This window comes from Pholis gunnellus (genome assembly GCF_910591455.1).
Source record: "Pholis gunnellus genome assembly, chromosome: 19".
Lineage (NCBI taxonomy): Eukaryota > Metazoa > Chordata > Actinopteri > Perciformes > Pholidae > Pholis > Pholis gunnellus.
This window is the reverse complement of record NC_136546.1, coordinates 7,700,479-7,724,006: the sequence shown is the minus strand read 5'-3', so window position 1 is coordinate 7,724,006 and position 23,528 is coordinate 7,700,479. Positions and strand designations below refer to the sequence as shown.

The 23,528-nt window shown below is 41.2% G+C and overlaps 2 protein-coding genes across 3 annotated transcripts; both read left to right on the top strand.

Annotated features, from left to right (window-relative positions):
* Nucleotides 1–1,044: 1,044 nt before the first annotated feature.
* On the top strand, nt 1,045–9,703 carry LOC306711484 (microtubule-associated protein RP/EB family member 3-like). 2 transcript variants are annotated; one of them, XM_079180451.1, is made up of 8 exons: nt 1,085–1,124; nt 3,149–3,216; nt 4,612–4,736; nt 4,848–4,993; nt 5,216–5,378; nt 6,737–6,873; nt 7,332–7,475; nt 8,261–9,703. In XM_079180451.1, exons 3-8 carry the CDS (start codon nt 4,616–4,618, stop codon nt 8,327–8,329), a joined length of 780 nt encoding a protein of 259 aa, XP_079036577.1. In that variant the 5' UTR covers nt 1,085–1,124; nt 3,149–3,216; nt 4,612–4,615; the 3' UTR covers nt 8,330–9,703. The 2 variants fall into 2 exon arrangements, with proteins under 2 accessions (XP_079036578.1, XP_079036577.1); XM_079180452.1 differs by lacking the exon at nt 3,149–3,216 and having other exon boundaries at nt 1,045–1,124.
* A 1,254-nt stretch (nt 9,704–10,957) lies between these two features.
* Nucleotides 10,958–22,595, top strand: tmem214 (transmembrane protein 214). The gene is made up of 17 exons (XM_079180073.1): nt 10,958–11,165; nt 16,011–16,204; nt 16,486–16,636; nt 16,764–16,898; nt 17,119–17,201; nt 17,420–17,525; nt 18,103–18,184; nt 18,280–18,381; nt 18,888–19,029; nt 19,167–19,258; nt 19,430–19,478; nt 19,639–19,746; nt 19,844–19,961; nt 20,086–20,182; nt 20,847–21,015; nt 21,181–21,332; nt 21,751–22,595. The coding sequence occupies exons 1-17, from the start codon at nt 11,021–11,023 to the stop codon at nt 21,875–21,877; spliced, it is 2,052 nt and encodes a 683-aa protein (XP_079036199.1). The 5' UTR covers nt 10,958–11,020; the 3' UTR covers nt 21,878–22,595.
* Nucleotides 22,596–23,528: the final 933 nt, after the last annotated feature.

The following is a 23,528-nucleotide window of genomic DNA, read 5'->3' as shown; positions in this document are numbered from 1 at the left end:
GGCAAAACAAAAACAGTATCATGAAATAATATACAAAGTACAGATGAGGACGCAGCTGAAACACATGCAGAAAAGTGCAGGGTATAAATGACAATATTGCAAATTTAATTTAATTAAAAGCAATGAAAAGGTGTATCTGTGTTTTGTTGCAGATTGCAATAAAATAAATATTAAGTGTGACAGGAAAACAGCAGAAATGTTTCTAAAGTGCAGATCTGTATGGATATGACCTAAAATAAATACAATAATAATAATCATCATTATAATCACAATAATGATACAAAATAATGATAATAATACAAATGTTGCTGTGGTGCCCTACTGTGCTAATATAATATAATATAACACTTTGAAAGGAGTCATTCTTTAAACACTTGTACTTCACATAAGTAAAAGTACAAAAGTTAGAAGCAAAATATACTTAAAGTATCAAAGTAAAACTACACTTTAGGCAGAATGCACACATTGCGATAGTTAAATTATTATATATAGCATATATTATTATTATTACTGAATTGGAGAACATTTTAACTGCTCTATATACTGTTACAGAGCTTAACTATGGCACAGTATCATCTTTTATAATATGTTCTTTTGTAAAATCCTAATCTGTGTAGTAACTTCAGCTGTCAGATAAATATAGAGGTGTAACAAGTTTCCCTTGAGATGTGGTTGATGAGAAGTATAAAATAGCAGAACATTTTGATTCTGAAGTAAGTAAAAGTACCTCAACATTCTACTTAAATACAGTACTTGGGTACAGTTACTTTACACCACTGACTTTAAGTACCCTACATTTGATAATAATAATACTTTTGTACTCTTACCTAAGTCAACTTTTTGAAATCAGGACTTTTACTTGTAATAAAGTATTGTTATACTTTGGTAATTAAAGGATCTGAATACGTATTTTTTTTGTCTCCATCATGGCCGTCAATGGGAACACCAGTTGCAATGAAATGAATGTGAAAATCCTGCAACTGCTCTGCGCATGCGTACTGCCTCAGCGGCTTAGGTGTGAGAGCAGTCTCGCGTAACTTCGCCGAGGAAACAGTCGGTTTATAGCAACAGTAAAGCCCATCACCAGACACAACGGGACGAGAGAGGAACACTGTCGCACTTCAGTGAGTAATATTAACTCAACCTAACTCACAATGGGCTTCTGTACGTATGAAAACAGTTTATTTAACGGCTAGTTTCATTTACGTCTCACGTAAATACTTGTCTCGTTCCCGTAGCTGACAGTTATTCTGCGTTGCCAATGTGCGTGTGTCTTATCTAAAAGGCCTTAACGTGAGGCTGAAAACAAAAGTCTCGTCTTAGTTACACGATGGGATATATTTAGTTCGCTAACATCACTGCGGTGGAATTAAATTAGGTGGGAACTCTCTAAATTCAACAGAAACCATCCACGCGCAGTAAACATTAGCGGTGTTAGCTAGGAGCTAACGTGACAGTAACGTACCGTCGCACGGTGACTGTCGCACTTACCGAGGCTGTAACGTCAACTGTCACAAACACGGACCGTTGGCTCCGATCTGAACCGGGCTGTGACGTTGGACGTTAGGCTTAGAACGCACGAGGGTTTACCTGAGTTATGACGTACTTTTATAACGGTATATAAGTCATACAACGTACAATGACTGTCAACAAGAGGTACATTAACTGGTGGTCAGATTTCCTTTATTTGATAATAAGATAAACAATCAAGTAAATGAGGCTGACTTAAAAACTACTGCATGACTTTTACTTATTATAATTATATTCATCCTACATGCTCATTTTGTAATCTGAAATAGGAATTAAACCTGTTTTTGTAACTGCTGATACAATCATTACAACATTCTAACCTTATGTCTAATATTATGGACATTATGTCTAATATTATGGACGTATCCTAATCATTGAACATTTTGAATCAACCATATACACTTAATGTTACTTGTGATTTTATATTCTATACCTATAACTACATGCAACTCACTCAGAAGCAACTTGAGATATGATCAACTTACCTAAATATTGTTTGTATTGTTTGCCATTTGTGTATTTGATATCTCTTTATTCATATTTGCACTCTTGCAAAAGTATCTAAAACAAAGTACAGATCTCTTAAAATGAACTTGTGTTGATAAATATAATGACCACTGACAATTTCAAGCCAGGTTTAACAAATGCATAATAGCCCATCCTATTTGTGTGTCTTAATTTGGTAGGGTGAACAACAGGAGGAAAGAAAAAGCTTTTAGGAATTATGTTATTATTACCACAAACTTAACTATAATAAAGAGTAAAATGCAACAAAATATGTTGAAGATCTGGAGAAAGTTGAGAAAGTCCAGGTTTAGGTTTTTACGTACTGATGTAATTTGAAAATGAAGTTAACAGCTAGATGCTCTTGGTTGTGGTGGACCTGATGCTCTGTGTTAATTTGCTATTAATAGCATGTTTGTCTTCCACATATCTAAAGAGGTCTTACTGACTGGATAGTTATTTGTATTACTGTGTGTGCAGTTAGCTTCATATGTGGAAGCAAAATAAACTCTGAAATAAACCGTTTTGTAACCATTGTGGAATCTTAAACCTACAAATTGGTCAAAGTAGATTTCTGGGCTAAAAGGACACTGCGGCATTAACCGGCACATGCATCACCAGCATTTGCCTGGTGGACAGTGTTGATTTGAATGCAGAGGAAATGCTTTGTTATTGTTGGATTGTTCCTGGTCTGGAGCTGTCAGCGGGATGAATCGTAGCTGTGTTACATGTTTATGCCTGTTGGATCCTCCTGCTGGGGATCTCGGCTGCCTTCGTGCACCACAGTGGGTTACTGCATTTTTTTCGACCTGGGCTAAACGGATTAACTGTTGCAGAGATTAGTGACCTAGTAGTGAGTGAACTAGTGACTGGCTGCACGTTCATCTGTGGTGTTTCTCTTTGTGACCATGCGGGGGAGCTCTTGTGCAGGACTCTAAACCGGTGTGATCATACAGGCTATGGTTCTGACCAGTTGACCCAGAGGTTTAAAGGGGGTATACAAAGACAAGTTTCAGATTCAATAAATAACTTTTAAAGTATGATTGATTTCCTGGTGCAGTCTGAATGGTACAGAGTCACTGATATCTCACAGGGTAGGTGTTTCTGTCCGCAGGTCTTTCTGTAAGGGGGTCCACCACAACCAGATTTGAACAGTTCACACCAAACACACACACAGCGTAGGTGAGTAAAGTGTGTGTGTGTGTGTGTGTGCTTTCTTTTATTTGTTTATTGCCTGGCGATAAAGCAGTCAAGCAAGCAATCAAATCTCACATATTACTAAGACGCCTAGTCATGATGATAATAATAATAAACTTTATTTTTACTGCACCTTTTAAAGCAAAGGTTGAACCAGGAATAAAACGTTTCAGGACTGCAAATGAGGCAAATAAAATCAGACGATATCAAAATTATACATAAATAAAATCGACTGAAATGCTGTGGATTTGGCAGTCGATTAAATGGTTTGTACGATGATATGATTTTAATGAAAAAATTCTATTCTTTAATTAAGTATATTTCCATCTTACATAAAAGATTTATTGGAATCAGAGGTTTATTTTGTAAAAAATAACTCCTGTTGCATTTTACCAATTATTTATATTATTTGTTCCTGTTTTTATTGTCAGATAAAAACATGAAATGAAGTTGTGCCACGTTATGACCACAGCTTTAGTAATGCTACAGCACAGCGTTAGAAACCTTCCTTCAATGCAGTCATTCTTCATTCTGCTCTGTAAGAGACGGCTCTACTCATCCCATTACAGCCGGGATTCTGGAATAACATTTGTTTTTTTGTGAATTGTATCCTTCACTCACTCTGGAGGAAAAGTTAAGATAAGCCTTTACTGATACAGAGCGAGATGGAGAAAAAAAATGATCGTCAGAAGTGGGATGAAAACCCATTCCTCCAGGGGAGGCTGTGACCTGAACATAGAGACTTTAGACCGCTCGGCCATCTCTGGCCAATCTTCACTTTCAACATGAACAAATACAAAAGGTGCAAGAACTTGAAGATGGACACATGCTGCACTAATATGCCAAAAGATAGGAAAGAATGATCAAATAACAAAGAATCAAAAGCATTTTGTTTTGACCATTATGGCTGTAAGAATCACCCCCGTTTACATGGATGTCCCATCAGTTTTGAGGGTAGATGTAGACGATGAAGCAATAAATTCCTCAGTCCGTGCTATATTTGACAGGATAGCTGAGATCTCCTGCTGGCGGAGTGCCTACATGTAGCTAGAATGCAAGAAGAAGAACCGATTTAGCAGCTCTCTCGTCAGGTTCGAACGCACTGAGCAATTTGGGGCTTCAATCGACTGCATTTACCATCAACACTGATTGGACATCCCTTGAGATAAAGTTGTAATTTTTTTTTTTTTTTTAATCTGAATATAGTTGCGTACGTTAATCAAACTGTTGACTATACGTGTTTATCATTCCCGTAGCTGTGCCTACGGTATGATAGCATCTAAAATGTAAGTCGCTTTGGATAAGAGCGTCAGCTAAATGACTGTAATGTAATGTAATCATTCAGCTGTTGATATGTGTGTGCTTGTCTTTGTGAATCAGGAGGATGGCGTTGAATGTTTATTCCACCTCTATGACTGTAGAGAACCTGAGTCGTCATGACATGTTGGCATGGGTCAACGACTCTCTGCAGCTCACACACACAAAGATTGAGCAGCTCTGTTCGGGTAAACACACACACACACACACACAGACTTTTTCTTTTTGAATGTTGAGTTTGTAATTCAATTGAAAATGTACATCAAGCTCTAAAAGTAAATCATTTTTTCCCTCCATAGGTTCTGCTTACTGTCAGTTCATGGACATGCTGTTTCCAGGGTGCATATTAATGAAGAAAGTTAAGTTCAATGCGAAACTGGAACATGAATACATCAACAACTTCAAGGTCTTACAGGCTTCATTCAAGAGAATGAATGTGGACAAGGTGAGAACACACACACACACTCATTAACATGCACACATTCAGACGAGATTTGATTAAAGGAATCGCCCCCCCGGGTTAACAGAGTAAGTTGTAAGTTGACGTAAGATACATCTTCGATCAAAGACACCTCTGACTACATATGCTGCATAATGTAGCTGTGGAGTTACAAAATATTTATTTTTATCAACGCTTCACCTCTCTGTGCTCCTCTCCTCCTCTCAGATCATCTCCGTGGAGAGGCTGGTGAAGGGGAAGTTCCAGGACAACTTTGAGTTCCTTCAGTGGTTTAAGAAGTTTTTTGATGCCAACTATGATGGGAAAGAATACGACCCTCTCATGACACGGCAGGGCCAAGAGGGAACGCCGCCTCCACCCAACAACCAAGGTACACTAAACACACACACACACACACACACACACACACACACACACACACACACACACACACACACACACACACACACACACACACACACACACACACACACACACACGTACGTCACTATCGGCTGTGTGTGAACCCAAAGGCTTCATTTCATTGCTGTCACCTCTTCATGCAAACATCCCAACCTCTAACACAGATGAACCCATTCGCCACAAACCTAAGAGACCCTCTCGCTCAGGTAACATCCCCTGCATAGGGCGTGTGTGTGTGTGTGCGTGGGGTGTGTGCTCGTCAATGCTTGCAGTGTGTTTTACCTTCATTCAAAATGTGAGTTACCTGGTTTATGGATTTGTGTATTCTTGCTGGTTGTGGGCCGTGTTAGGGGCTCTGACCGTATCTCTGTAGTTGTACGCAGCTACACAACAAGCACAATACACATCTTTTTAAATAGTTTTTCACAATGTCACAAGTTTTCTGGACATTGTCTCTCCAAAAGCAGCCCTGTGCACTTCACAAAATATTTATGTTTAAATAATAGTCGATCAGAGTCAGCCGATCAAAATTTGTAATTGCATGTAAATAAGTGGCAAAAGAGGATTAAATGAAGAGGGAAGTGTAAAAGTTATCATCAGCTGTCTCAAGCAGAAGTGCTCTCTCCAGGCTCTATATTAAGGGATGGATTAAATTTCATGGCTGCACTTTATTTCAAACTGCGAGCAGTGATTGGCAGTATACATGTTTTGACGCTACAGGTGTTCTTAATAAAAATCAAAGCACACTGCAAAGACGTCCTATTGAGGTTGAATCTTTGTGTGTCTGTGCTTGTGTTTTTTTATTTTGTACAGTACTGTTTTTAAGGCCTTGAAGCCGAGGAAACCTTTGCAAAGTGAGGACAATTTGACCCGCCCTCATCTCCTGAAGACGGGCTTGTTGTCGGTTAGGACTTGGCTTTAGGGTTTTAAAGTTGGAAGTCAGTTAAGGTTATGGTAAGAGTCAAGGTGATGTTATCTCTCCTCTGTAGATCAGCAGTACATCAACAATAGCTCTACGTGTTTTGTCAGTGCCTTCACTGTGTTTAACAGAACTTGCAGCCCAAATGCAATCATGTACTTGCATATACGAGTAAAAGAAAATAAGGGAGACCTAAAGCATAAAAAGATGCGTTTGGTCAAATGTATGCTCATGTAATGCTAGTAAAGCTTGAGGTATTACAGAGCCAGAGCCGACGGCTGCATCTCAATCTGTTATCTCGAACCGACAACTCGCAGCCGACTTAAAACAACACAGCCCAAACACGTTCATCCAGACAAGTGTAGCTATACCAACGTTTGTGTGTGTGTGTGTTTTTTTTCTTCCAGGCCCCTTGAGAACGTCTCCCACGACACCAAAGACTGTTTGCACCCCCCAGAGGCAGATAAACCTAGCAGGAGGCCGCAAGGCCGCTCCCATAACCCGCAATGGAGGAGACTCTGAGCTCCTAGAGCTCAACCAGCAGGTACCAGCTGCTTTCATCTGTCCGGCCATTTCTAAAAATACAAACACACCCTGTTGTTTCCTATCATGGCATCGCACCGGGGTAGCAGCGCAGGGCTCGCATTAAATTACATGGATAATTGTACCCTTCAGTGTTCATAAAGTGTCTCAAAATTGCAGCAAGACACTCGTTTGACATTAATCCGATCTGTCTGGACCGACTCAACACATTCTTTAATTGTTACAGACTACTTGAAAGTCTGTTGATAGAATAAGTGAAGTATCTTATCAAAAAATAATAAGTTCTATGCTTTTAAAGCTTTATTTGATGATGTAATACAGCATTTACCCTTCCATAGACGCTTTGTAGCTACTGTTGTCTGATCAGTGGCCATAGTTATTCATTCTATATTACAGTACACAGTTGTTTTGTTTGTCTCATACCCACAAGCTATTTGACCCGCCTCTCTCTGCTCGCAGCTGCTGGACCTGAAGCTGACCGTAGACGGCCTGGAGAAGGAGAGGGACTTCTACTTCGGGAAGCTGAGGGACATCGAGCTCCTCTGCCAGGACAAAGAAAGCCCCATCCTCAACAAAATCCTAGATGTACTGTACGCTACAGAGGTAAATGCAGTCGGGTCACACACAGAGCACATGCGTCAGTACGGAGGATTGGAAGTGGAACTTACTTTTACGTTGTGTCAGTGTTAGTTACATTCAGACTTTGAGTTTGAATTAAATGCATCTTTTCTATGTATAACGATCTGTCCTTGCGTCCCTCTGCACCGCCGTCACAGCAGCACGACCATGACAACACACAACCCTTGACTGAAGTCTTTGTCATGCACATGCAAAATGACAATTAGGAACTTGCTTATGGGTGTACATGGTAAAGAAATCTGCTTTCTACCCCGATTATTGACACCTGGTTTTGTGTTTGTTAATTGATTGATCAATTTATTTTATTTTGGGGTATAAAAACAACGGACCTAAAAACGTCCTGAGATGCTTAGTCAAACCAAGAGGTCAGCACATGAAACACTGATTTACAAAGTGGACCTCACCCTATGCCAGTGTAGAAAAATACATTTAAATGACATTACACTTTTACATGTTTATCAAACATCTGCAGCGTTTGTGACTCTTAAAGAGGTCCGATTATCACCAAAGTAAAAGTGAACCGTTAAGGTGATGAACACGGAGCCCATGTAGTGACCGCTTGCATTTCTTGCTTTATCGGTCCCGTGCACTGCAGAATGATGTAATGTCTCAAACATAACAAGGACACATGCAAACTCAAGAAGGAGGGAAATGTATCAATAGCACCAACAAGCAGAGATTTAAAAAAAGAAAACCCAATGTTAAGGCTTCTCATCCTGACGTACACTGACCTCCGCCTTCTTCCACAGGACGGATTTGCACCACCAGAGGATGAAGAAATTGACGAAGGGGCACAGGATGACCAGGAAGAGTTCTAAATCGTTCTTCATCCTCCCCCCCCCCCACTCTCACCCTTTAACCTACTTTAATTATTGTCCCCCTCTTTTTGCCCCTTTTTTATTTGACATTTTTTTACAATCTGCCCTCACTCCTCTCATCTTGTCTGCGGCTGTCCATATCATGACGACTTTGTTGCACATCCTTGCTTCCCAAACTCTACCTAGCAAAGGACACTTCACCCAGAACCGGGTCTGGACCAGAGCCCAGCAGCCTGGCCCGGCTTACTCGACTTCACTCTAACCTGTTAACCAGAGGGGACGGCTGCACTGCAGGGCTGCTGCAGCCTGCTCGAGTGGTTTCAGGTTAAAAAGCAAAGAGATTGCAGCACTGCCATCCTGGAGCCGACAGTGCTGTGCTATCGATCCGTCTGTCTCAAGAGGCAGGTTCACTTTCTCTCACCTTGCACTTTAATTGGTGACCACACACAGACACGCATGCATCAGGGTGCTCCGCAGAGTTTATATATGAAACCACACAAAAAGTTTTCCACACAATGTGACCCGTTTTGAAGGATGTTTTGGTTGTAGATTTCACACGGTAAGATTATAAATGGTGTTACGCCTCTAAGGAGGGAGGCCTGCACATATATTTTGAACATATGGAATATGATGACGCACATGAACGTACATTCAGCCGCCGGACATATCACAGACTTTGAACTGCTGACATGCATAAAGAAATCCTCATCAAGAGTCTGCATTTTATTCATCAAAGTGTGTCCCACCAGAGAGGGTTTGCTCATGACTGTTTATGAGACAGCCTGGTGTATTTATGTTTTTATTTATTCATCTTTTTTTTTTCTTTTTTAAGTGGTTTTGGATTTGGGGAAATTGAAGGTCTTGCACCAAATGTAGCTAAACAAACTGACTGAAATGATGCAAAATGCCAACAAGCAGTGAAGATACAGAAAGGTTTGATTTTTATATTTTTTAGATTGGTTTTAAAGAGTTGTTTTTTTATTGGCGTTGAACTCCTCAATGGCTGAGTTAGAGGCGTCGGTGTAAGAGTTATTTATCAGACAAATGTCAGCCTTTAACTACGATGAATGAACAAATACTTTACAGTTAGACTACAGACAGACACTACTAAATACCAATGTTTTACTGTGTTAATTGAGATCAACATTTTAGCTTTATTCTTCTGTTTCCGTATTTAATTCAGCATTGTTGCAAAGCGTTAAAAAACGCCTCACTAGCTGTAAAAGAACTATTGGTGTTGGGGTTTTTTGTGAGTGATAGCCAGTAGTTAAACCAGCAAACATAACAAACCCTCTCTCACCATTTGTTACTACAGCAGCCATGTGATAAACTTGCATCATTTGCAGTTAATGCTTGAATGAAATAAAGCTCTGATGTTCCAGAAAACTAACAAACCGTATTGTGGTGTGTTCTGTGTTTCTCATTTATCAGGAGCGGTGTTCTAAAACACATCGCAAACGCACACTGATGTTCAGTCTTACCATCATGTTGCAGAGAAATGATTTTGGGACAAAAGGAGAGAGAGAGAGAGAGAGAGGGAGAGGGGTGTTTTGCCAAGGAAACACAATACCGCCATATTGACCCAGTAGGACATCCACTGTGGTTAGTGATTAAGCTTCCACTAATACTGAGTGGAGGTCTTGAGAGAGATCCAGAAGGGTTGTGCCAAACATTAAGTAAGACTCATTTGAGCGACTCTTAAGTGCCTCTTTTAAGAGACACTGCTGCCAAAATGCTCCGTCTGTTCCACAGACGGCAGCCAGACAGAAGACTGCAGCCGGTCCAATGGTCTCACAGGGCCTGGAGCCAACGACAGAGAGCTGACAGCGATGAGATGATACATTCCTAGTGTAGTTATGGTTCAAAACTAGTGGGAAAAAAAAGAAGTTACTTTCCACCGCCGGCTATAGGCACATTAAATCAGATAGATTTGTCTGTGAAGATATGTGAGTGTTTACAGATGAATACTGGTTAAAACTTGCAAGCAGACACCATTTGTAAAGAAATGTTTAGACAGAACTGTGATTAATATTTCACCTGTCACCAGTGGTGAAATATAATGAAGTACATTTACTCAAGCACTGTACTTAACCTAAGTGGGTATTCGAGGTATTAATTTGTCATACCCTTAATGTCCAGTGAAAACCATGCATCTCCATATTTGGTGATTTTTTATTTGATTATTTCTGATAATTAGAACCATAAACATCTACAGCAGTAACATGCAACATACATTTTAATGCAGCAGTAATATTACCCCCAAAACACCCTGACAGGGAATATTTCTTTCTGCAGAATGAGTACTTCAAGTGTTGAAACTGTACTACATACAGAGCCCAAGTTTTGGCATTAGTAGGAAACTTTTAATTAAATAAAAATGACTTATTCCATAACGGTGTTTTTTTTAAAGCACGTACGTTTGTTTTACATCGACATATGAAAAGCTTGTATTGACTGTTAACGAACTCAGGGTTACTTTGGGCTATCTGTTAATAAAAACGTAGACGTGTATGAACTTGAATGTTACGGTCCAAACGCGTCACTCTGACGTCATGCCGACAAAGAGACGTGGCACGCGGACGGTTTAACGTTCAGAGCCATTGAGTCGAGTCGACCCGTTTCATTCAACAGGGAAGCAGGAGGCAGGAAGTCATACATATATATATATATATAACAATCTGGACCAGAGACATGGCCTCAAGTAATAACGCAGCAGGTAAATGGGAGGTAGTGAAGAAAGGGAAGAAGAATAGCAGCGCAGGAGGAGGCAAGACCTCGTCTGACAAGAAACCCGGAGGAAGGAAAGCTCTGGGAGAATCTAACCAGCCGGCCAGACGTGAGTGAACATGGCTCCTGCTCCGTGACCCATTTACCTCACTGTACACGTTTAAATAAAGGGAGGAGGATGGGGCTACGTGTGTGGCTATGTCTACGAGCTTAGCTCACTCTTTACATATATACTTTTCAGGGTCTTAACGGTTATGGCAGTAACTTACTGGAAACGGAGAGAACGGCTTAGCGTTGTAGCTGTCATCTGATTTGACAAGCTATCCGCTGTAGCCTAGCATCGCGCAGTGACGCTAACGTTACGTTTTACGGCATTTATTTTGGCTGCCCCGTGCTTTACTAGTTCGTGTAGAATGGCTATTATTTAGCCTCTCTGCATATTCATTTAAAAAATAAATGCTAAATGGCCCTCCTGCTAGAGATACTCCACTACAATAAACCGCTAGCACAAGCTAGCGTTAGCTGGCTAGTAGGCTTTAAAGCAGTGTGTCAACACAGGCAACGTCATCACTGAGGAGCTGCACCTCTGAAGCATGTGCTAGCAGCTGTGTGCTCGTTTTGGCATTATTCTATATGTTTCTAGTTGTCAACAAATAAAACATCTTATGATTTAAGTAGCTTGTTGTTTGTGTGACCACAGCCTGGCGCAATGTTATTAAAAAGCATAAATGAGCCACACCGTTGGACTAGGTGACGTGCTACTTCATGATGATGATGGACCATGGGACATTTACCGGTCCCTTAAAGATTATTGCACTATATGTGTAATAAAATAATCCATAAACAGATGTGCTACTTGCTCCTGTTTTAGTAACATTTGTTAGAAATCTAGACACCTGCCGTTCAAGAGGATTATTTAGCCTTTATAAAAAGAATGATATACAGTATGCAGATCAAAGTGAAACTACGAACATCTGCTCATCCTGTTGAGGGGTCTAGATCAGGGATCAGGGCTGGATTAAAGTAGGCAACTGGCCTGTAGTCCCAGAACTCCAGGGGTCCCAAAAGCCCCAGGTTCACTGTGTGTAAATCAAATTAAGCCGATTTACCACAACAAACAAAGCACGATATCAGCTGATGATAGGTGTGATGATAGGCTGAAAGGTGTGTCGTGGATTATTTCTGTATTGTACCTTGTAGACTGGATTATGTGCTAAAATCTAGGTTCAAACAGAGCAGTAGCCTTATTAACTTTGACAGTTTGCTGTGAGGATTCCTCATGGACCCAATGCAGTAGAACATTACTACAAACATTTGATGGATTGTTTGTTTTTATGTTAATCATACTCTACATTCAGTAAACCTAACAACAACAACAACTACCCTGATCTACCGCACCCTCTCAACAGAAACTTCAGATCTCACTCTGCCACCGCATTTAGTTTCTGCACCGGTTTTATCAGCGAGCCAGCCGGTCCAAAGTCTGTCTGGTCACAGCGACCGTGACTGTGTCAAGGTTTTTTTCCAAAAATAAATGGGTATCAGATTTACTAACATTTTATTGATACCAATTCTATAATCGATTCCCTTATTGATTCCAGATCAATTTGTTTCTGTGTGTGGGGGCGGGGCTCTGGCTTTACCAAGCTAATAATTCTGGACGGCTTGAGGCTTTTGTGTCTATTGTGTATCTGTCACAGGTTCCCAAATCTTTAGTGGGTGGTATCGTCACAAGAAAACGCATTGAAAATAACGTTTTAGAAATAGATTACCTGATCTTACTTGACTTATTATTCTTCACAAGAAAACACATTAAAAGAAACATTTTAGAAATATATTACCTGATCTTACTAGACTTATTATTTGTCATTGAGCCAAGATATTTCTTCTTAAATAGCTTCATGTGTGATTGCATGTTACAGACATCTTCATCTATAGACGGTCACATTTAATTAAGACAGTTGATATGAGATATATATATATATTTATATTTATTGAGCTTGTTTCAAATGACATGTTCTCTTCTTTTAACAGAAGAGAACATGTCAAGTCCAACATGTTATTGGACTGATTTAGATGCCAGATATCTTCAGGATACCTCAAACTTATCCACTTAGTTTATTTTATGGTCTCCACAAATTGCAAACTCAAATCTGATAGAACAAGTTGATATCTGTATTGACATTAGATATCAGTATCTCTACTTAAAGTAAATACCAGCATAATCTTTTTAAGACACAATTCATGTCTTAATAAAGGCAGATAAAAGTTGGGAGTGGCTCTGTTATGACCGCATACGTGGAGAAAGAAATGTGACTGGATAAGCAAGACATGCCTTGCTGTTGTGTGTTAGTGGACTGAGAATGGTTTGCTCCATACATGTGAAGCATCCTGTCAGATATTCTTCTGCTGGTGTGACAATCCATTCCCAGTCCAGCCACCCTATAGGAGGGCCACGTTGGGTGCTACTGCTCATGTTACCAAAACCACCACGACCCTCTGCTGACAGACACCAGGGCTGAGTTCGAAGTCACTCGTTCACTACTCACTATATAGTAGACCTGAACGGTTCCCTGATCCAGTAGAGGACTACACTCCTCTATGACAACTTCCTTTCAGTAGGTGTTCATAAAATATTTGTTGTACAATGTAGTGTGGAGACTATGTAGGTGTTCATTACACTTTGTGACTCAAGTAGTAATACTTGTAGGTATACTGTGTGTTAAAGGTTTTCACTGAGACAGTAGGTAGGGAAGAATATGCGTTGCAACCTCCACAAGGACACAGGACCCATATTGTCTAAATTAATATTCACAAAGTGTAACATCTGCCTGCTAGCAGCCACCTCAACAGGAACAAAGTTGACATGTTTCCCGTGAATGGATAATCAACAGTGAAGTGAAATGTTTAATTACAGAGTACGAAGAAGATCCCAAACAGAATAGAGACGCATTAGAATTCAATCTCAATCATTTAGCCGCTTCCGGAACGTGTCCATTCAGTGGGAGCAAATTGGTTAGGTTTTCACTCCTCCATATTGCTTTCTATTATTTTTTTGTTTATTTCTAAACTCCCCCTCCTGCATGCTTGCCTTCTTGGCTCTTGTTGTCCTGTTTAATTACGGCAGGAGTAGTACCATCGGTTTCTTCTTTTAATAAGAGTACAGCGGTAAACAAGTGACGGTGTCGAGTGCTCGACACGGGTCCTCTTTTTTTTCCCAAAGTATGCTTGAGGTGGAGTGGAGAATTTAGTACAGATTACTCACTGTGGACCAGAGCATGTAAAAACTGGAAACCTTATCTGATTTTGCATCATGCTCATCGGTATACTTTCATGGAAATTGTCAACATATTGGTTTTACGAGCTCAAGCTCAAAACCTTCGTTAACCGCTGTTGTTGTACCGCAATCGTGGAGCCAAACCACCGAGGCCTTTAAAAGTGCCTTGTAAAACCAAAACACTGCGCAGTGTCTGAATTTAAAGGAAAGAGAATGAATACTATGGTATTCAGTATGATGGTTTGTGCCATCTCTAGTCCTCATCGAACAAGTGTCGGTTCATACGTTGTAAACTTGTGTCATAGCACATTAGTCTAAAGCTTCCATTTGCATATTTCAACCGTTCCTTTCGCCATCACTCGAGTGGCCTCACTTGTTGGTGCCCTATTACTGCACGCAGCAGATGTGTCCTCATGTTGCTGCTGGAAGTGACCGACTTCCCGACACGTATGGATATTTGTTTAGTATTTATAGACGCGAACACCTGGTCAGATTACATCATTTGTCAGTCTATCGGTACTTTCGTCGCTGTTCAGCTCTGGTAATGCTGACTAAGCTTCACAGAGAAGACGACTGCCTTCAGTGTTCAGTGTTCAGAGAAGTGAAGAATCATTCTGATTGACCAACATTTCAAAAGGGAAATGAATCCAGTATGTGATGGAACGAGTCCTCTCTTGGCGTCACAGCCTTGTACTTACACACACACACACACACACACACACACACACACACACACACACACACACACACTCACACTCACACTCACACTCACACTCACACTCACACTCACACACTCGCTGACCGGATATAGACTGAGGTTCGTCAGCAACATGTATGACTGAATGATTAGTGAACAACTGGTGACCTCTTGTCAACAAAGACTCAAGTTTGTGGGCGGGGTCTAACAGTCGTATTGCGTTAAATACTGAAGATGTCTTCGCTGCATTAGGTAAGCTTGGAGCCTTTTTGTGACTGATTATTCTGAAATAGTTTTCATAATAACAGCGTGAGTTTCATTGATTGAGTCTTATTTTGAAAACATACTTTTTAAAGGGCCAAAACCAACAATAGAATTATGCTACAGCCATGATGTATGATGCTGTCTGAAATTATAATTTTTTTTAAGATTTAGGAAAGAATGAGCTTTGGTCTGGGGGCTATAAACAGGGAAGGGAAGTCAGAGGCTTTTACATGCTGGGAATAAAAGTTCTGGGGAATACCGGATACTTAAGCAGGATTATTTTGGTGTTTTGTAGCAGTAAACAAGCCTAAAATATCTGGGTGTTGCTACCTCAGTGTACGAGGTGTACTGACCCTGAAAACTGGTCAACTGGTTTAATATGAACTCAGTTAGAGTGGACACAGTTTCGTTACAAATTGGGTCTGAACGTGTAACACAGTAATACTTGAAATGCTGCCGCTGCTTAACTCTCTTCTCTGTGGAGGGTAATGAGTGTTGCATGAACATTTTCTTGGATAATAACCGAGCCTATTATGCAAGTCATCGAGGGCGGGAGGAAGCACTGACTGTGGGGGGAGGGGAATGCCATGGTTTCATGGATTAGCTCGTCCAGTTGCAACGCGGGGTTGATATAAGAAAGTGTTGTAGGAGACCAAAGAAGTTTGAAAAGTAAAGACGCTCTTATCTAAACACACCGCTGCCTTGTTTCCTTTCAGCACCCCTGGTGATGTCGGAGACTCTGTACGACAACTTTGAGAAGATGGGAAAGAAACAGAACAAGGAGCAGGTTCCACCGCCGGCCGAGTCCGAAAACAAGAAGCCGCCATCAAGTAAACCATCCAAGAAATCACACTCCAGCAGCACGGTCCCCCCCGCAACTCAAAAGACCCTCGAGGAAGCCTTCAAAACTGTGAGTGTTGCACATACACCGCTCTGTTTGCTCTCTTCTTATCAGGCAATAGTGGTGCGATCATTTGGCTCATCTTGGTCAGTGACTAGAAAGAAAAAAATAAATGCAATGGGCTTTGCAAAACCTCTAAGATCTTTTAAATATCTTCAGAAACAATGCTGCTTTGTGGCGTCTTCCAAGCAAACTTATCACATGCTGAAACCAAGGTCTCCTCTTCACACAATGGACGTGTTGTTTCTGATCGTACATCCTCTTTCTGTCTTGTTCCCTTTTTTTTTTAGTTGGATGTCGGGGACCTGAAGCAGCAGCTGGCTCGCAGTCAGACCCTGTTCCCAGAAAACCCGTCGGTGTGGGTCAAAGACCTGGCAGGATACCTCAATCTCAATCTGACTGCACCAGAGACCGAGCCCACACTCAGCAGCTATGCTCACGGTCGGTCAAACTCCGACTCAGACAAATATCTTTTTATTTGTATGAAGGAAACAAGCTGTCTGGTATTAAAAGTGTCTGCAGGGCACGGACTTATTTTCATGTTCTTTTTCTGTCGTTTTGTCCCCAGACTACCCATACTGCCTTTCAGGGAAAGAGCTGAAGGGAGTGATCAAAGGCCTCATCGGACGCTGCAGTGATGTTCTGCCAGATTTCTTCGACCACTGTGTTTACACTATGCTCAGGGAGATGGACAGACAGTCGGGTAAATATGGCGCACCGTATTTTCAGGTAGTTCTCAAGCCAGGGGTGGAGATACGCGGTTTATTCTAATGAGTCTACATGGGACACAGAGAGGGGGTCTGCTTTTCTGTGCATTGACGCGAGTGTTAATATTGTGTGTATTTTTGGGTCAGAATAAATGTGGATGACCAGGGTTAAATTTAAAGGACAGACACAAACTGCCTCTTTCTCACCATCTCCAGGAGAACCTCTGCATGGCTACAGAGTTTGCATCCAGGCAATCCTGCAGGACAAACCCAGGATAGCCACCCAAAACCTGCCAGAAGTGAGTGTGTGTGTGTGTGAGAGTGTGTGTGTGTTTTTCCTTAAGTCCTGCAGATCACGGCCCTTGTCTGCTCCAAATGTACTTAAAATGTGTAACAATACTAGTTATGTAATAGCTTTCTTTTCCAAATATTCGTCCGACGTACTGGGGATTTGTCTTTTGCAATAACCTTGCTACAACATTGTTGTAATTCCCTTCCTCCCGTTCGTCTCCTCTAGTATCTGGAGTTACTGCGATCCGTTCAGAATCGTCCAGTGAAGTGTTTGACCATCATGTGGGCTCTTGGCCAAGCTGGATTTTATGACCTCAGCCAGGGACTAAGAGGTACGCATTCACTCACGACACATTACTTAGAATATGTACACACAGATTTTTTTTTTATCATCCTCTGCACTTTGTTAGTTCCAGTCTGTCTCCCCTTTCTCCCCCTTTCCCAAGAAAATGTGCTGACACACATTCTGGGTTGAGGGTTAATGAGGCAACAGTGCACAGTAGAGCCGCAACACGTCCAGTGACGGCCATCTGTGAGCTTAAACACGCTGTCTGCTGCCTGCTAATTGTTGAGGCTGTGAGGTGGATGTTCGTATGTGGGCAGCAGAGGATGAATATTCTTCAAAGATTGCATAAGAACCTGCAAAATAAGGTTATTGAATGTACAGCGACTGTCACGAGAACAAAATGACATCTGAGTGCATCGAAGCATTCAAGCTCAACTATTGTGTTTTTGTTTCACCGTGTCACTTAAATACGTATTAAGAATAAAAGTCATGTTTTGCTTCTGCTGTTGCTCTGGGCTTTTTTTTTTGTTAAATTGAAAGCTGAAAAGGCCGACTGTTGACACACTTAATGTCAGAACTACAAGTTCCTATCATGTTAATGAAGGTCTGTATTTGTGTTTCAGTGTGGCTGGGTATCATGCTGCCTGTGCTGGGAGTGAAGGCCTTGTCTTCATATGCCATTGCATATCTGGAGAGACTTCTCCTGTAAGTCCTCCTAACAAATGTGTGAATTTATTTTTTAAAAATGTTGGACAAAATTCAGCTTTATTCTGACTCTGTTGGTGTTCTTCTTTTCCCAGACTTCATGCAAACCTGACAAAGGGATTTGGCATCATGGGTCCTAAAGAGTTCTTTCCTTTATTAGATTTTGCTTTCATGCCCAAGAACGCCCTGTCATCAAGGTAAATGGAGCATAATGCAAACACTGAAAACCCCAACTCATTGTGTTCCTTAATGAATATCCCCAGTACACAGCATGAATACACAGAGGAGAAAGAAGTGGGTGTAGAGCATGGATGGCTGTGAATGTTTAAACCCAGATTACACTTCAAACAATCAAAATAAGTGACTGTGGTTGATTATTGTGGTTGATTATGAACTAAATTCATTTAAGAAGATTATTGGGAATGCCTCTTTTTTAGTACTGGGACATTTTTAATAAGAGGAGTTTTGGTTGTAGGAAAAAAAGTTGCCAGTCCTCTGTAACAAATTGGAAACAGCTGGCATCTTCATAAAAGAATGAAAAATTAGATTTAGTAAATGATATATTGCTGTCACATTGACTGTTTTCATTAATCTCTTGCGTGCATGTTTGAACACATAGACGACAGCTTAGTGCAGTATTCTTTTTACATTGACTCTTTGCTTTATAAAAAGTACTCAAAGAAGACCTTTTGTTTGTGTTCAGTCTTCAGGAGCAGCTGAGGCGTCTGTACCCTCGGCTGAAGGTCCTTGCATTTGGAGCCAAACCCGAGAGCACGTTACACACATACCTGCCATCATTTCTGTCCAGAGCCACACCGCACTGTCCGGATGACATGAAGAGAGAGGTAAGAAACACACACACACACAATTTAAACAGATCTTTTCTACATGATACTGCTGCTTCAGTCCGTCTCAGTGTAGTTTAGCTCCGTGCAGCAGCATAACTCAAGTCTTTCTTCCTCTCTCATGTGTATTTTTGCAGCTGCTCAGCAGTATGACGGAGTGTCTGTGTGTGGATGTCCAGAGTCTAGGAGTGTGGAGGCAGCTCTACACCAAACACCTACCGCAGTCCAGGTGGGTTATGTGCTGCTTCTTTCTTTTCAATTGTGAACAGTAGAAAGGAAACAGCGAGGCGCATACGTCCCAAATGCATTTTCACTGAAGTGAAAGGCACTTGTGTATATAAAAATGATATATTGTAACTGATGGATGGAGCTAACTGTTGCTCGCTCTTTTCTTCTCCAGTCTGCTGTTGAAGCATTTATTGAAGTCCTGGAATATCCTCCCACCAAAGGTACGACTGCTGCCCTGAGGGCTGACGGTTCATAAACCAAACTCAGCTTCTACATAGTATACTTCGTCCATGTTTACACACCGAGAGCAACAGCTTCATTAATAAACAGATAAATACAAAGTCTCGTGTTTAAGTGCTGTGCTTCATTTTCCATCTGAAGCTCCGGAAAAACCTTGAAGAAACGGTGCAGTCTTTCAGAGTGACCAATGAGGAGATGAAAGACACCGTGGAATCTCCGGAGCTTCAGGACTGCAACAGCCTGTGTCAGGTGAGACCAACCTTCTAGAATCTACGCTATGAACGTACCTAACAATTAGATTGTCAAACACAGAAGTAGGAGTCAGTGTTTCCTCTTCCGTGTCCAGAATCTGCAGGTGAAGATGCGCGGCCGTGGGTTCCCGTGGTCCAAACTGCTCATGGTTTTGCTCGTGTTTGTCGCCGGCTTCATTGCTCATGACATCAGATCTCATGGCTCCTTCGCAGGTCTGTCCGAGTCCTCTCTACCCTTTATTGTTTTTATATCGCAACGTGCAAGGCTTTTTTTTTTTTTCAATTGACTTCTTCTTCTCTGTTTTTGAGGTCTTACGAAGTGCGTTGTGCGTTTCAGATTCCACCACAGCCCTGTATCTACGCAACTCGGGGGTCACAGCCGTATCGCAGCAGGCCTGGAGCAAAGTAAAGGTCTACTCCAAACAGGGCTTCAGGTACGGCCTCAGAAATCGTCTCTGACTGCTCTCTAGACTTCTGTCCACGGTTGGACCAGAGGCCAGTCGAGCCAGAGCGTGAACATATCTCACGCACGCTCCGGATTCACTTCACTGACTTATATAATGCACTCAGTGACCATTTTATTAAGTACACCTGTATCATCTAATGCAATCCAGTACAACTGCTCCATCAATTCTGCTTTTATGAGGCCTATAATATTGAGGTTGATGCTGTCATAGAAGGGTTAATTAATTCAATTATGTTTCAGCACTGAGGTCACAGTAGTAGTGTAACACTGCACTGCATTATAATCAGAGGTGTTTCTAATATTCTGACCCCTCATGTATGTAAATAGGGATGACTGAATATTAGAATGGCCTCGCAATATAATGTAGTCCAGAACAAAAACCATCTTTAACTCGGACCTCAATAATAAACATGTAATTGAATGTTGTATTAGATTCCATTCGATGTACAGCTGCACCCAATGAAGTGGTCACTGGGTGCAAACGATGTAGTTAAAACATTAAAATACATTTTTAAATGGTACACTGCTAGTTTACGAAGACTTAATTCAGTGACCTATGGGAACACATCTGGATGATTATTTGCTGTATATGCAATTTAATAATTAAACTTTCGTTTTGTCATCCTCTGCAGCTGGTTGGAGACGAACATGCCTCATTATTACTCCGAGTGTGCACGGGTTTTGGGGCCACTAATGGAAAAAGGTTTGGAAAAGACTAAAACAGCGGCCATCTTCATCTCTGAAAACACCACGCAGTTTATTCTCTGGGTCAAAGAAAAGACACCGCAGGCCATAGAATGGGTGAGGCTGCAAGACGCTGATGTTCACCTCACTCCCATTTACCTCCAGTTAACTTTTCAAGACAAAGATTGAATGCAATTCCTCTTGAATCAAAGAGTTAACCAATAGAAACCGTTGTATTTCACGTCATTGACCAGCGTATTTCCTCTGTGTGTCTTTGCACAGGTGAACACCAACACCCCCGACAGTGTATTCCAGGTGTTGGCGTATTTAAAGGAGCTGCTCCTCTCCCTCCATCAGAACTACATCTTGCCAGCGCTGGCGTTTATATCTGAACTGCTACAACGAGCGTGGACCAACCTACAGGACTCCTGCAAGTCAGTACTTTGAGGCGTCCTTTTAACATGTGCTTTGTATCTTTTTTTTTTTACAGTAGATGGCCTTTTCAGCCCTTATCAACCCATCAGAGGCAGATTTTGTTTTTTATAAATTTGATGGACAAAAGCATTGATGTGTTTTATCACAGTACAGTCACATAATTCAATTCACAGCACAATCAACATTTAAAGTCTGCATAACCCTTATTAAAATCAGTTTTTACGAGCTAAGACATTTCTCAAGATGATGCAACCCATTTCAGTGAATCACTATTTTGAAACGAGGGCAGCAGTCGATGGATTTATGAATAGCTGGTGCATCCCGACCCTGGTATCCAAATCAAAAAGCTGCATTAACGTTTTTTTAAGTTTAAGAACAAATTCTCAAACTATGTCTTGCTCTTTTTCCCGCCTGCAGTGGTGAGGTGTCCGTCTCGTGTCTGCAGGGCCACGCCGTGTCCTTCACCAACACAACGTGGCAGCTGCTCCAACACACAACGTCGGCCATTAAGACGTGGGCCCAGGAGCTGCTGACACGGGCGTGATGATGACACAGATGCTGACTAATTTACACATGCAATACACACGCATGAAGTTATATATATACACACACACACACACACACACACACACACACACACACACACACACACACACACACACACACACACACACACACACACACACACACACACACACACACACACACACACACACACACACACACACACACACACACACAGTCTGAGGCTGCCTTTCAGTACGCTGGCTCTCGTGCCATGATTGGACACTGTGGGGTCAGACAAACAAACAAACTCTCACTCAAAAGGACCCATCGATCTCTGATTTTGGTTACATTTTTAAATCAGTTTGATATTGTAAAATGTTTTTTTTTTTTCTACCAATCTTTTTGTCAATGCTGGACGCAGAGGTCCTCTTTCTCTGTCTCTCTTTCACTCTGTCTCCCTCTCTGTCTCTGTCTCTCTGTCTCTCTCTTTGTCTCTCTCTCTCTCTCTGTCTCACTGTCTCTCTCTTTGTCTCTCCCTCTCTGTCTCTCTCTCGCTCTCTTGAGTTTTCTACTGCGAATTTCAGCTGTTGCTTTAACCTTTGGGTTAAACAGATTGTGTAATTTATAGAAAATGTAGGTTTGTAGATGATTTATATAACATTTTTATTTAATGATATATATATATATATGTTAAAAAAAAAAAAAAAAGTGTTATGTGAAAACTTGGTAAAGGGCAGGGAAAAGACCAAAAACAAGATATTCCAGACTTTTCCAAGCCACTGAAGACCTCGTCAGAGGGCCTCTTCATCTCACACGCTCGGTCCAGCTCACTCTGAAGTCAGATCAGATGCAGTATGTTTGTGTGTGTCACATCTGTCTAAATGATCCAGATGATGATGAAGAAGAAGAAATCTAGCTGCTGTCTTGTCTGCCTGTCCTGCATTACCTCCCCGTCTCATCTTTGCTGCTTTGTCATCTTGTCTGCCGTTTCTCTGGAGTTTTCAGTAGCTCAAAACCTGAGCCATAAAAAGCGGTGGTGTTTTCATTCTTGAAGGCTGATGATATTCTGTGTGGATCAACAAGCTCACTCTCAATAATAGGATGATTAACTTAACCCCGTGCCAACGTCCTCCTCTACCCCAGAGAATGAAGAATAAACCCTCATCTGGGGAGGGTAAACATTTCTGATCAGCTGATTCACTAACCCGTATTTGTAAACAGGATGTAATGATGGATATTGCGATGACTAATGTCTTACTTTGTAATGTAAATGATTTCTAATAAAGACTTCAACCCCATTGGTTGGTTTATCTTTGTTATCTCTATCGTGTTTCCAGGATAAAACATGACATGCTACTTTAGCTGGTGTTTTCGTGTGATCATGTGGATAAACAGTGCACGCCTCGCTCTTCTCACAGGCTGCAGATGTTTCAACAGTCCACCGTGTAACATATTACTCGTGATTTTCAATCTACTACGGTGAATATTTATAACAGCGCACCAGACCACAGCCACCGACGAAATTAAAGAAATGTATAAGTTGCAAGATCGCTAAAGCAAAACGGTACTCCATAAAGACCTGTTGCTCTGCATCACGAGACACTAGAGTCTGCATATGTGGTCTGCTTTTTACTGATATTTGTATATGTTACGTCAGGGTCCAGGTAACGTTTTGTTATGGGTTGATC